The sequence below is a fragment of the Rattus norvegicus genome, chromosome 10 (assembly GCF_021556685.1).
Source record: "Rattus norvegicus strain SHRSP/BbbUtx chromosome 10, alternate assembly SHRSP_T2T, whole genome shotgun sequence".
Taxonomy (NCBI): domain Eukaryota; kingdom Metazoa; phylum Chordata; class Mammalia; order Rodentia; family Muridae; genus Rattus; species Rattus norvegicus.
The window spans coordinates 84015001-84028152 of record NC_141543.1 but is presented as its reverse complement, the minus strand read 5'-3'; the positions used below and the strand labels follow the sequence as shown (position 1 = coordinate 84028152).

The 13152-nt window shown below is 39.7% G+C and overlaps 1 protein-coding gene across 6 annotated transcripts in view; it reads right to left on the bottom strand.

Moving 5' to 3' along the window:
* Nucleotides 1–13152, bottom strand: part of Ca10 (carbonic anhydrase 10) — a 501257-nt gene that overhangs the window by 412639 nt on the left and 75466 nt on the right. For all 6 annotated transcript variants that reach the window (XM_087569188.1, XM_087569186.1, XM_087569185.1 and 3 more), the window contains 1 exon segment: nucleotides 5846–5920. In XM_087569188.1, coding sequence (XP_087425314.1) covers nucleotides 5846–5920 — 75 coding nt within the window.

The window sequence follows — 13152 nt, the reverse complement described above, 5'->3', positions numbered from 1 at the left end:
GAGGGGGGCCCTATCCATAAAAGCTGGGCTCTTCTTGTCATTTTCACTATTCCCATCTTAATTCACATATCATCTTTTTACTTGATGTCTAAAATACTTGGTTCTTCAAGGACCTTTCAAGTCCAGAGTATCAATAGGTATATCACTTCATAATCAGGCCCTGTTGCTCTCTAGTCTTAATGCCCAGATCTATTCTTGCTCCAGGGAGCCACATACATTTTCAGGCTTTCAAGCCTTTGGCTGTCTTGCTTCTTTTTCTTAAATACCAGTTCTCTTCCTTCCCTGTAGTAAGCTACTGATCCTCATGGCAGTACCTCCCCTGAGATATCCTCTTTGGCTTCTCAGGCTTGGAAAATTCCAAACACTTTTGAGAGGAGTCCTAGAAATATTGTAAGATACCATACATTTATCTGTCTTTCTCCCACTGCCTCCAATGATTGATGTTAGGCTAAGCTCTTTAGAACCATATTTCAGGGCCAAACACAACTTTGTTGAAAGCAGATCTAGGGAAAATGTTCTGGATCAATGTGCTAAGGGGCCTAGGTCTAGTGATATAGAGTGAGTGTTAGCAGGTGACAGACTCTAAGGGTTTTCATCTTCTTCAGAGCTTTATAAGGTTGGGGGAAAATGCATAATCCACGGATTGTAACTCATGGCTTCAGAAGGAAAGCAAGTCTAGATAACTTTATTTTAGGATGAATAGGAGACTTCCCTATAAACATTAACCCATAAAGCAGACACTTGGGAGCCCGGTGACTGTATATTACTTTTAGCAAGTGATTCTCCTACTATATTGCAAACCTCAAGTTACATCATCTCTTTATGCAATAATAGTTCATAGTATAGTGTCACCTCCAAAGGAAAGATTCTCGTTTTTGTAACAAAAGTAGAATGTGAACAGACAGTGTTTGGCACATATTCCAGAAGTGTGTTAAAGAAATGTGTGTATTTACACTAAATTAAAAATGTGTTATATACATGTGATATATTTATAACACACATTTTATTATTTAATAAATACAATTTAAATAGTACTAAACAAACTCTCTGTTAATTCCCCAACAGCATAGTTAAGCTAGTAGAGTTCTTTGTGTGTTAACATATATTTCATTTATTTTGTTTTTGTTATTGAAGTTTCATACATTTATGTAATTGGATTTTAGTCCTTTTCATTTGCCCATTCCTCCCCTCATTCCCTCCCTGTCTCATTTGAGTACTTCTTTCAAAGAAATCTCTATCTTTTGTGTTTGGCTAGGGAAAAGTAGCTTGTTACTGAGTGGAGTCTATGAAATTTACCTGTGGCTACACTACTGAAAAAAATGGCATTTCCCTTCCCCTAACAAGCTTTAATTGCCAAAAGTTTGAGGCCATCGACATTTTGAATGGGTGGCATAGGGGCCCATAGTCTTTTGTTTCAGAAGTTCGTCGTCTGAACAATTAAAACAAAGTTGTTCTTCTCTCTTATCTGCCATAGCTAGTTTTCCAAAATACTTAGCACACACCTTTAATCCCTCTGTCTTGAATAATAGACAAGCCATTAGGACACACATCTGATCCAAGACAATGACTGTAAATTTAGTTTGTAGAAGGAAGAACCCATGTTTGAAAGTGATGTCTATTTGAGTAGAAAACAAAGTGACCAAACAGAGAAAGATTCATCAGAATAGGATATGCCCAATTTTGAATGAGAAGAGAGAGGAAAGGGAAGGTACTTAAGAGAGCAGTGCAGACAAAGAAGAGAGGAAGGAGAAAGAGGTAGGTTTTACTGAGAGTTTTTACAGAGACAGGTTGAAGCAAGAACATAAGGAAAGACAGAATGAGCCAGAGAGTGAGAAGGAGGCCAGAAGATTAAAACAGATTGATAGAGTTAGTTTGAGGTCAAGCAGAGCAATTCAGAAAAGGCAGAGAAAGAGAAGCCAGATTGAATCAGTCAGCTTGGAGAAGATTTTGAGTGAGAACAGCTGAATTTAATCACTTGGCCAGAGATCAGAAAGAACTAGGAAGGGTGAGCTTATTCAGCAGCGAGTCTCAGAGGTTGAAAACACTCTAGGCCTAGATTAGATTGTTTGGAGGCTAGAAGCTTCCAGGACTGGGCCTAAGTTAACAGAGAGAAGCAGTAAGACTCTGAGATAACAATTACATTATCTGGCATCAATGGGAGGGGAGGCCTTTGGTCCTGTGAAGGCTTGATTCCCCAGTGTAGAGGAAAGCAGGGAGGTGAGGCAGGAGTGGGTGAGTGGGTGGTTGGGGGAGTACCCTCATGGAAGCAGGGTAAGGGGGTTTGCAGAGGGAAAACAGGGAAAGGGGAATAACATTTGAAATGTAAATAAATAAAATATCCAATTTAAAAAACCCACAATTACATCAAAAGAAGAAAAGCTACTTTTTTTTTATACCCATTTGATTGGTCTGCCAAACTTTAGCTATATGTTATCATTCTTCCTCTTTCAGAAGTAGTGTCTAAATCTGTGTGTGGTAAACAAAAGTACCTTGTTATATGGCCTTTCCCACCCAAGCATTCTGGTCTCTTCAGTAGTTCTACTTAGATTCTGATTTTTAGGAAGGTTGAATCTCCCACTCTTGAAGGACAAGATAGATTTCATTCTTCTTTGTCTGAACTGTCAGACTTACCTTATATTCTCTTCCTTCTTTCCATTGAGTACTGCTGAGCATTGTCAAGCCCAACCAGCTTCCTTCTCTCCATCAGCCTTGGATACTTGAATCTATAAAACTACTTTGTACAGGAAGGAACGGAGAGCCCAGCACAAAATACCTCTAGGAATCAGAAGTTTATAATCTCACTGAACAAATTAAGTAGCGAGGCAGTTCCATGGTTAAGTAAACCCAAGGTGGTCCATGAAAGATAACAGTTTGGGGTCAAGCGAGATGGTTCAGCTTTAAAAACCACTTAGAAACACGATAGTCTAAGTTCAATTCCTAATATTATGGTGAAAAGGGGAATCAACTTCTAAAATTTGTTGTTTGTCCTCCATATATGTACTATATAGCATGCATGTGTTCATTCTCTCTCTCTCTCTCTCTCTCTCTCTCTCTCTCTCTCTCTTTTTCCCACACACACACATCTTACACACACGTGCACGCACACACGCACACACACACACACACACACACACACACACACACACAGACACCACACGGTATGATAATACGATGGCTTAAATAATAAATTGGACCTTCCTAGATTTCTATTCTGCTGTCTTATTGTGGCTTGTGGCTTTAGTGCCCGTGTGTGTGTGTGTGTGTGTGTGTGTGTTTTGTTCAGAGAAAGAGAACTAATGTAATGGCAAGGCATGATGGGGGAGTGATAGAGAGGTATGGGGAGGGAGAGGGGAGGGAACCAGAATATATGATTTTTAGAGATAGATTTTAAAAGATGTTCTCACCTAGAAAATAACTTCAACAGCAACACCAGAGCAACTGTGACCAAATGTATGGTAGCATACTCTAGCCATTGCATAAATTAGCCATCACAATGTTGTTGGCAAAAACAGAAGGAGCTCACCATGGTTGATATTAGCTGCATGGAGGATGAAGAGTCAAAAAAGCTGGGCTTGCCTGTAAAGCAGAGCCTGCTGAGGTGGGGGCTAGTAGAGGTGTGTGTTTCAAGAAGAAATTCTGATACACACCACAGAGGCAGAATCACGGTTATCAGTTCTATGACTGCAACTGGTTCTCCAGAGCCCTGCCTCTATGCTCTAGCTTGCCCTTTAAATGGTGAGCATAGTTGAGTAAGAGCGATGTACCAGTTCCTCTTCATTAGTTCCAAGCAAGGTGCTCTGCCTCAGGCCAGTGTTGCACAGATGCCACCAAAAGATAGCCAAAGTGGGGGATTCTGGCACCGAATGAACCATTCTCTTGCCACTGCTGTGACCTTTGTGTGTTTCTTTCCATCTCAAGTTTTACAGCTACAACATGTATGCAAACCAGGCTGGAAATGAAGAAAAGTGGAACTCTTCAGTCAGCTGCAAATGAAGGCTACGAATTCTTTCCCATGGTTGCCTTAGCAGAATCATACAAGTCTGATTGGGGTTTTGAACATGTAGATAGACAGATATAAATATAGATATAGGTATAGATATAAATATAGAGATAGAGATAAAGATAGAGATAGAGATAGAGAGAGAGAGAGAGATAGAGATAGAGATAGAGATAGAGATAGAGATATAGAGATATATAGATAGCAAGCAGTATAAGGGAAACATTGAAGACACCATACATTGCTACCTAATGACAAGTCAAGCACCACAGAAGTAGAAGTAATTTAAAAATGAAGGGCTATCTTCATTTGTTGTAATCTTATACTCACAGGTACAAGGAATATAATGATTTATATAACTTCTGAGCCACTATGAGTGTAGCCAATAGTTTCTCTTGCCAAAATATAAATATGTTACATCATAGAGAGGGATTATAAATTATCAATATTAATTGTAAATATCAAGTGACAGTATCTATATTTATTCAAGTAGACATAGCATATTAGAAACCTTGTCACTTCTGGGTGAATTAAAATCTATTTCTGTGCACAGTGAGCTAAAGAACAATATGGCATGTGCCGTAGTATATTTGTGAAGGTAGGAAGGCTGGTTTCCTCTGAGTAGCCCCCTGTCCTTTACCGTGAGTGTCTTCCTCCAATGAAGACACACCAGCAAAACGTATTGTTGCCTCATGGCAGAAATGAAAACATATGCTTAAAGTAATTTTACAAGATCATTTTCTTTTCACAGTTTATATGAAAAACTCTACAGAAGAAATAGAAATGTAGAAAAGCAAAGCAGTCGCAAGAGTAAAATAGATGACCTGGGACTCTGCACATTTGGACTGTCACCAAATTCAGAGCCCTCAGCTGTTTCTTTTGCTCTTTTGTTCTGAGCACCAGGATAGTGAGGATCATACACTGACACTCTTGAGGGTTTTTTTTTTTCTGTCTCTCTCACATCTAGCAAGTTAGAAGTACTGTGGGATATGCCATCCTTCCATGCCCTTTTCCATTTAAACTCTTGTTCTTTCTTTTGCTTCTGTCTCTTCTGATGTCTTGCAAGATGACCTATGGCTTTTACAGTTAATGCAGGTTATTAATTCTGTCTATTATGTCAAGAATAGGACAATTTCATGAGTAAGGGAAGTGGGAGAGACAGGACCCTCTTGCTCTCCTTCTCAACTCAGTCGCAGTGTTTCTGGCTGTAGCCTGCCTTTGGTTCTCAGTCCAATGCCTGCTTGCTGACAGAATCCACTCATGTTCTGTTATTTTTAGATGGTACTTGGCTTGATCTGCTGAGTCTTGACCATGCATGCTACCAGAATGTCATCAGTAATAGCATACATTGCAGCAAGCTTTGGTGTTGTGGTCAGTCTGTTCAGACTTCCTGTTTCATTAATGTGGAGAACAGTCCTCACCTAATCAAGGGTGGACAAACAGCTTCTGCTCTCGGTCTTCTACCCTTCTCCTTTCTGGAGAGGCTTCTGTTGATGGAAGAACCTTAGGATTGCCAGTTTACAAAGAAGAACAATGTGTTCTGTTTAAGTTGCTGCTCATATAACGAGACTTCTCTTAATGTAATAGATTTCCATGCTTAAGTTAGACTACGTTGACTTTCACCATATATTTCAGACCATGAAGCAAACATAACATTGTAAAAATAACATCAGTATATATCAAAATTCTGGGGTTTCATTTGTTTGTTTCTTATTACTTTATTAGTGCATCGGAATGAGGTGTTATGTAATAAACTGATGAATGGGGTTTTGAGTGCTTCTATCTCCTTAAAAACGTTTAAGGAATAAAATGTTTTTAAAAAAATAGATAAAATAAATGTGTATTTACCTGGAACAAAGCTTCCCTGGACCACCTCCTTGTATGCCCACCAGCCTTCATGGATTTTTGGTGAATTCTGTTGAGCTAAAGGAGAAACAAACAAGAAGGTAGATTAAGATGTAGCACAGGAGTCATGTTTGGGCTGTTAAGGAAAAATAATAAATATCCATGGCATCACCTTTTTCTTTAAGGACACAGTCCTTACTGAGAAGTACCTAAAGAAATGTTCAGCATCCTTAGTCAATGCAAATGAAAACAACCAGTCAGAATGGCTAAGATCAAAAACTCAGGGGATAGATCAAAAGCAGATGCTGGCAAGGATGTGGAGAAAGAGGAATACTCCTCCATTTTTGGTAGGATTGCAAGCTTTACAACCACTCTGGAAATCAGTCTGGAGGTTCCTCAGAAAATTGGACATAGTACTACCTGAGGACCCAGCTATACCACTCCTGGGCATATACCCAAAAGATACTCCAACATACAACAAAGACACGTGCTCTACTATGTTCCTGGCAGCCTTATTTATAATAGCCAGAAGCTTGAAAGAACCCAGATGTCCTTCAAGAGAGGAATGAATACAGAAAATGTGGTACATCTACACAATGGAGCACTGCTCAGCTATTAAACAATGACTTCATGAAATTTGTAGGCAAATGGATGGAACTAGAAAATGTCATCCTGAGTAAGGTAACACAACCACAAAAAAACACACATGGTATGCACTCAATGATAAATGGATACTAGCACAAAAGCTTGAATTACCCAAGATAAAATTCACAGACCACATGAAGCTCAAGGAAAAGGATGACTAAAGTGTGGATGCTTCAGTCCTTCTTAGGAGGAGGAACAAAAACAAATCATAAGAGGAGATATGGAGACAAAGTTTGGAGCAGAGACTAAAGTTATGGCCATTCAGAGCTTGCCCAACTGGGGATCCAGCCCATATACATATAGCCCCCAAATCTAGACAATATTGCTGATGCCAAGAAGTGCATGCTGACAAGAGCCTGATATAGCTGTCTCCTGAGAGGCTTAGCAAGAGCATGACAAATACAGAGGTGAATGCTTGCAGCCAACCATTGAACTGAGAATGGGGTCCACATTGGAGGAGTTAGAGAAGGGATTGAAGCAGCTGAAGGGGTTTGCAACCTCATAAGAACAACAATACTGTACTGGCTAGTTTTGTATGTCAACTTGACACAAGCTGGAGTTATCACAGGAAAAGGAGCCTTTGTGAGACCCTGCAGTAAAGCATTTTTCTCAATTAGTGATCAAGTGGGGAGGACCCAGCCTATTGTGGGTGGTACCATCCATGGGCTGGTGGTCTTGGGTTCTATAAGAGCTGAGCAAGCCAGGGATGCAAGCCAGTAAGTAACATCCCTCCATGGCCTCTACATCAGCTCCTGCTCCCTGACTTGCTTGAGTTCTAGTCCTGACCTCCTTTGGTGATGAACAGCAATGTGGAAGTGTAAGCTGAATGAACCCTTTTCCTCCCCGACGTGCTTCTTGGTCCTGATGTTTGTGCAGGAATAGAAATCCTGACTAAGACAAATACCAACCAACCAGAGATCCCGGGGACTAAATCACCATCCAAAGAGTACACATAGACAGACCTATGGCTCCAGCTACATATGTAGCAGAGGATAGCCTTGTTGGGCACCAGGCAGAGGGGAAGCCCTTGGTCCTGCCAAGGATGGACCCCCTCAGTGTGGGAGAATATCAGGGTCAGAAGTTAGAGAGGTGAGAAATGGTGGGGGAAAGGAGATAACATTTGAAATGTAAATAAAAAAATCCAATAAAAAAAGAAAAGAACCCTCCTTTTTATTTTCTTCAAATATCTTACTAGCATATAAATTTCTTCTTATGGTTTTATAGTTAGGGATTTTTAAAAAGTTTTTGTTTAAAAGGATTTTTCTTACATTTTGATTATATTTTCTGTCCCATCTCAAGAACTTCTGTTCCTAAGATCCTCTATACCTCTCTACCCATCCAACTGCATGTTCTCTATTTCAAAATAAAATGAAATAAAACAAAAAATCAACAAGAAAAATAACAGCACCACCCCAAAACTCAGTGTGGGTGCTTCCCAAAGCTGCACGCTCAGTAGAGGAGGATGACCTCCCTCAAAACAGAAGGACATGTCTAATTAGGTCAAGGGTATAGGAAGAGCTGTGGTTTTCTGCTAGAGCCTCATAACAAGCTCTCAGGGGATTTGCATTATTTTATAGCAGTAAAGACACAGTGATTCTGTATTGGCTTACTTAACTGTGGTCTTCTTGACTTCTACACACACACACACACACACACACACACATAGATGTGCAAGGATACATCCATGCATACACACACATCACTTGCTGGATCCATATGCATATGAATTTCAGAGAGTATGTGTCCTTGGTTTTATAAAACAGTTATATATTAAATATTAATTTTTATTAAACTACATTCTTATTTTTGATCTCAGTTTACGGAAGATAACTCAGAAGATGCAACAAAACTGGTAATTTGCTTGAATGAGTAGAATATTTAGCCTTTATTTGTTGTCTTAGTTTCATTCAACCTCCTTTTGAAAGATCCCAACTCTGAGATGCAGCATTTTGTGTTCCAAATGATGGGCATAGGGCATTGGGCTTGAACAAGGCTTCGTGTTGACAAGGAACTTGCTAAATCCCTCGAGGTTGCTGACACACTTATCATACTTTCAACCTGCTTATAAGACTAGAATCCTACAGCTGCAGCACCATGGGTGACAAATAGTTGTTGACACTAGACAAATCCAATCTGAAACTGACAGTGGGGTTGGGTACTTTAGAAATGCACAAAAGAGTGACTAAGGACCCATTTGTAGATCTGGAACATCATCAGCTCCAAGTTGCTCAGTATGAATCTAGGGAGTGGGTGCAGAAGCATGCACCAGATTCCCTGGCTTCTGACTTCCTGTGTGGTACAGCGTCTAGATGTTTCTGTTGCACTTGATGCACTAAAAGCATGACCAGATCCAGAAACCAGATTAAACGGATTGACATAGAATATACCTCTGTACTAGAGAAAAACGAGTTAAAATTCAGAAAGTACTTTGATGTCTCCCCTTTCCCCCCACTCTTGAGCACTACATGACAGACAACATTTCCTTCTCTTTCTCAGGATGTTCAAGGGCATGACCATAGGAGCAAGAGAAGATTCCAAAGTAACTCAGAACATGGACATAGAATATAGACAACACATGATACAGTCCAGCCTAATGGCTTTTTTTTGAAACACTTTCTAACACTTAGCTGAGTGTACATTAAGTATAATTCACAGGCAATACAACCTATCAAAATAGATCAAAACTAATTCTTGATATTTTATTAGTGAAATTCAATTTATCCCTTGCTGGTCCTGTAGGCAGCCTGGAAAAGATGTGTATTTCCACACGCTTGAAAAGCAGTTGGCCTAAACTTCATCTACCAGCTCTTCATCAGACATAATTCACAACTTTTCCTTATCTCAGACAGAAATTCCTCAATCTTATCAAAACTCACTCACCTTTGTCTCATCAGGACTGTTGAGACTAAAATAAACAACAAACAAACAAACAAACAAACAAATCATAGCCTTCTTTCTTTACTCTGAGGGCCAGTAGTTGGGGAGTGTCTTGGATGTCTTTCATAGTTTGAATCAGGATTCAACAATTTATGTCATATATATATATATATATATATATATATATATATATATATATATTTCCCAAATTACTTTATGAATTTGTTTTTAATTTATGTTTATCTGGAACAGTGTATCAGAGCTCACAGAGCTGGACTGAACTCATATACTCTGGAAAAAGAGTAAGCACCCTTAACCACCAAGTCATCTTTCCAGTCTCTAGCTGCAATATATGGTTTTTCTTTTAACACTAAGAATTGTCTTAGATGATATATTTTGATTATGCCTTTGTCCCTCTCCCAACTCCTCCCATAAGCCTCACCCTCACTGCCAACTTTATGTCCTTTATCTCTCTCTTTAAAAAAGAAGTAAAAACAAAAGCAAAACAAACAACTAAGACAAAGAAAACCAAAACAGAACAAAACAAAAACCACAGATACACACAACTGGACAATATTCAGCGTGAGAGATTTAGGAGCTCCCAATCCTACATGAAAGGTCTTCATCGAATCCCTCCCCAGAAGAATCTATGAGGGAGAGGAGCTGGAGAAATTGTAAAAGCCAGACATTATAGATTACTCCAAGGAAACCATGTCTTCTGGATACAACAGGACTGATGCACAAACAGAGTAATAACAAGAACGGTTCATATAAAACAGAACCATGGAGTTAACTTTCTGTTGGCCAATTACCGAGCATGAGATCCACCATAGTGTGTGGTTGATATGCCCAGTGGCACTCATTTGAGAAAACTGATTGTCTCTTGGCCAACAGGTAGCAATTTGCAAATGGCTTCTTAATTAGGGGTGGAGCTCTGCGTCCACTGCTCCTTCTCAAGGACTGGAACCTCATCTGACTTAAACGTGCTGCAACCATTTCTGACAATTCATGTTTGCATCAATCCTGCTCTATTCCAGAAGACACTGCTTGCTTGGCGTTACCTGTCACTTATGGCTCTTAACAATCTTTGCACCTCCTCTTCCTCATAGATCCCTGAGCCTCGATGGAAGGGATTTGACGAACACATCTCATTTAGGACCGAGTGCTCCACAGTCTTCCACCCTCTGTTCAACATCCAGTGGTGTGTTTCTGTTTCCGTTCCCATCTACTGTGAGGAGAAACATCTCTGATTCTGAGGAGGATCGACTCAGGTACTCATGTGGGACCCAACCTAGTGTAGCCCTGCCAACTTTTTCTTATAGTATTTACACATATTTCAAAAGTTCAACAGAAAAAAAGTTAGCTATAGCATAATCAAGAAATTAAAGAAATACTGTTTATTACAGTACTGTTTCAGTGTGTAAAGAAAGCTTGGATACAATACTCTGTAGAGCAGTGATTAGGAAACTAGCTTTTATTAGGAAGACATGTCTCACAGCCTGTATGTGTGCGTCTCAAGAGCCAAGAACGGTCTTGCATTTTTAAGTGGTTGAAAAAAAAATAAACAATAGCAATTACATGTGATGTGAAAATTATGTAAAATTAAAGCTTCAGTGCCCACAAATCATCCTGGCTTCTTACTGTGTTCATTTCTTATATGCTTATTACCCACCAGTCCCTTTCTTGGGCAAAGAACATGTCTGAAAAAACTGTAGGAGAAGCCATTGGGCTCATGAACCCTAAAGACCCTTCCTCTATGATTCCTTACTCAAAAAAGAAACTGGTGGCTGTTAAATTACACACATAAAATTCAAATAAAGAAAAACTATTATGATGAGCATAACATTTTAATTGCAGTTACGACTCCACAAGAAGTAACAATGTATATGATTTATAACAAAAATATTGTATGTTTTAACATGTATACAGTTGGGCCTGATGCACATGAATGTAAAGTAAAGAAATTGGATGCTGGATTGAAACATGTGCAAATAATGCCATGGGGTTGTATGGGAGGTTTCAGAATCATGGCGTCACTGACAGAGGTGATTTTCCAAAATAATGAGGATCATACTTTGTCTTTATTCTTGGAACGTTTGTATTGCTAAAGGAAGGCAGCTAGGAAAACTATGTGAAAAGCTACATGTGAAGTGGAGACTGTGGCCTCAGACAAATAAAACATTTTCCCACTCACTTGAATGTCTACTGGGACATGGGATCATTTATCATTATTTGGAACTGTACTAGAGAACACACAGAATCTATGCTTCCACCACCTGCCTTTGTTGGAGCTGATCACACCTTTTCATTAGAACACTCTCAAGAGCCCTCATTAATTTCCAAAATATTTCTCTAGGAATGGTGACACCCTGTTGACAATCTCTGACCTATGGGACTATTTATAACATTATTTGTGTCTTCTAAATAAGCTACAGTGAGGTATTATATTAAACGCTAAGCAGAGGACAATGCTTTATCTGAATAGATGAAAACGACACATCTTACACAACAAGAAGATGGCAGCCCATACCCACGCACATCCATATTCAGGCAGCTAAAAGCACTAAGGGATAACAGGAGGATAGTGGGAGAGAACTCATCCCTTGAGGTGGGAGACTGAAGAATAGAACTAAACTTTCAGCAGAAGAAAAAAAAATAATACATACACAGACCAAGAAAGTGGAACAAGAGAGAGTCCAGAGGCTCAGCAAAAAGTGTCAGTGCTTAGCTCCAATACAGAGTGCCATGGCAGCTACCTCAGACCATCACTGAAGTCAAAGAGAAGGCCTTAGAATGTATAGGTATATCTGAGCATTATAATATAATCTAGCAAGAAAATGGGGGAGGGGGTAGCAATACAAGGGACAAATGTCATGTGGTAAAGAACAGAAAGGCAAGGTGGAACCCGAAGCATAGTTAATGATGAACCCATCACTGAACAGAATTTCAGTCCAGCCAGAAAGGAATCTTGAGATCCACATACCATATGGGTGCCATGGAAAGCCCATGCCATTCAACTGGAGTAGTGTCAAGAAGTCAACTTATCTGGCATCAATGGGAGGGGAGGCCCCTTGGTCCTGTGGAGGCTTGATGCACCAGCATAGGGGGATGCTGGAGTGGTGAGGTGAGAATGGGTGGGTTTGGGGAGAAGAGCTCCCAAATAGATGCAAAGGGGAGGGGAATGGTATGGTGGGATGGTGGAGGGGAAACCAGGAAGGAAGACAACATTCGAAATGTAAATAAATAAAATAACCAATAAAACCAAGGAAAAAAAAGAAGTCAACTAAAAACCCTGCTGAGGGAGTGGCTAAACAATTGTAGAAAAAGGAGTCCTTTCCTTCATAGTCCACCCTGGGAAATGAGGGTAGGTGTCAGGGAACTATATTGTAAGATCAGACCTGCAAAATCCCTCTGACTAGAAGGGATAGTCTTTGAGTCTGAACTACACTGAGTGTCCCATCGAGTAGATGTCTGATTTGAGCCATAGAAGGGGGGAGTCTCACTGAGCTACACCAGTGGGGAGAAAATATAACTTATCCTAGCACAAACTAGTCTCACTGGAACACTGTAAATACTTCCACTGAAAAAAGACAGTGAATAAAAAAATAATCTAACCAATGTCCCAATTATAAATTCCATACATAGTCCCTATGTAGATACACAAGAAGTGTAAAAAATGCCAAGGCAGTAAGACTCCTCGAAAATTGATCAATTCCATAATAGTAGATGGAGTCTGTAGATAAAATTCCGGATAAAGCATTTATAACAATGGTGATAAGAATATTGAA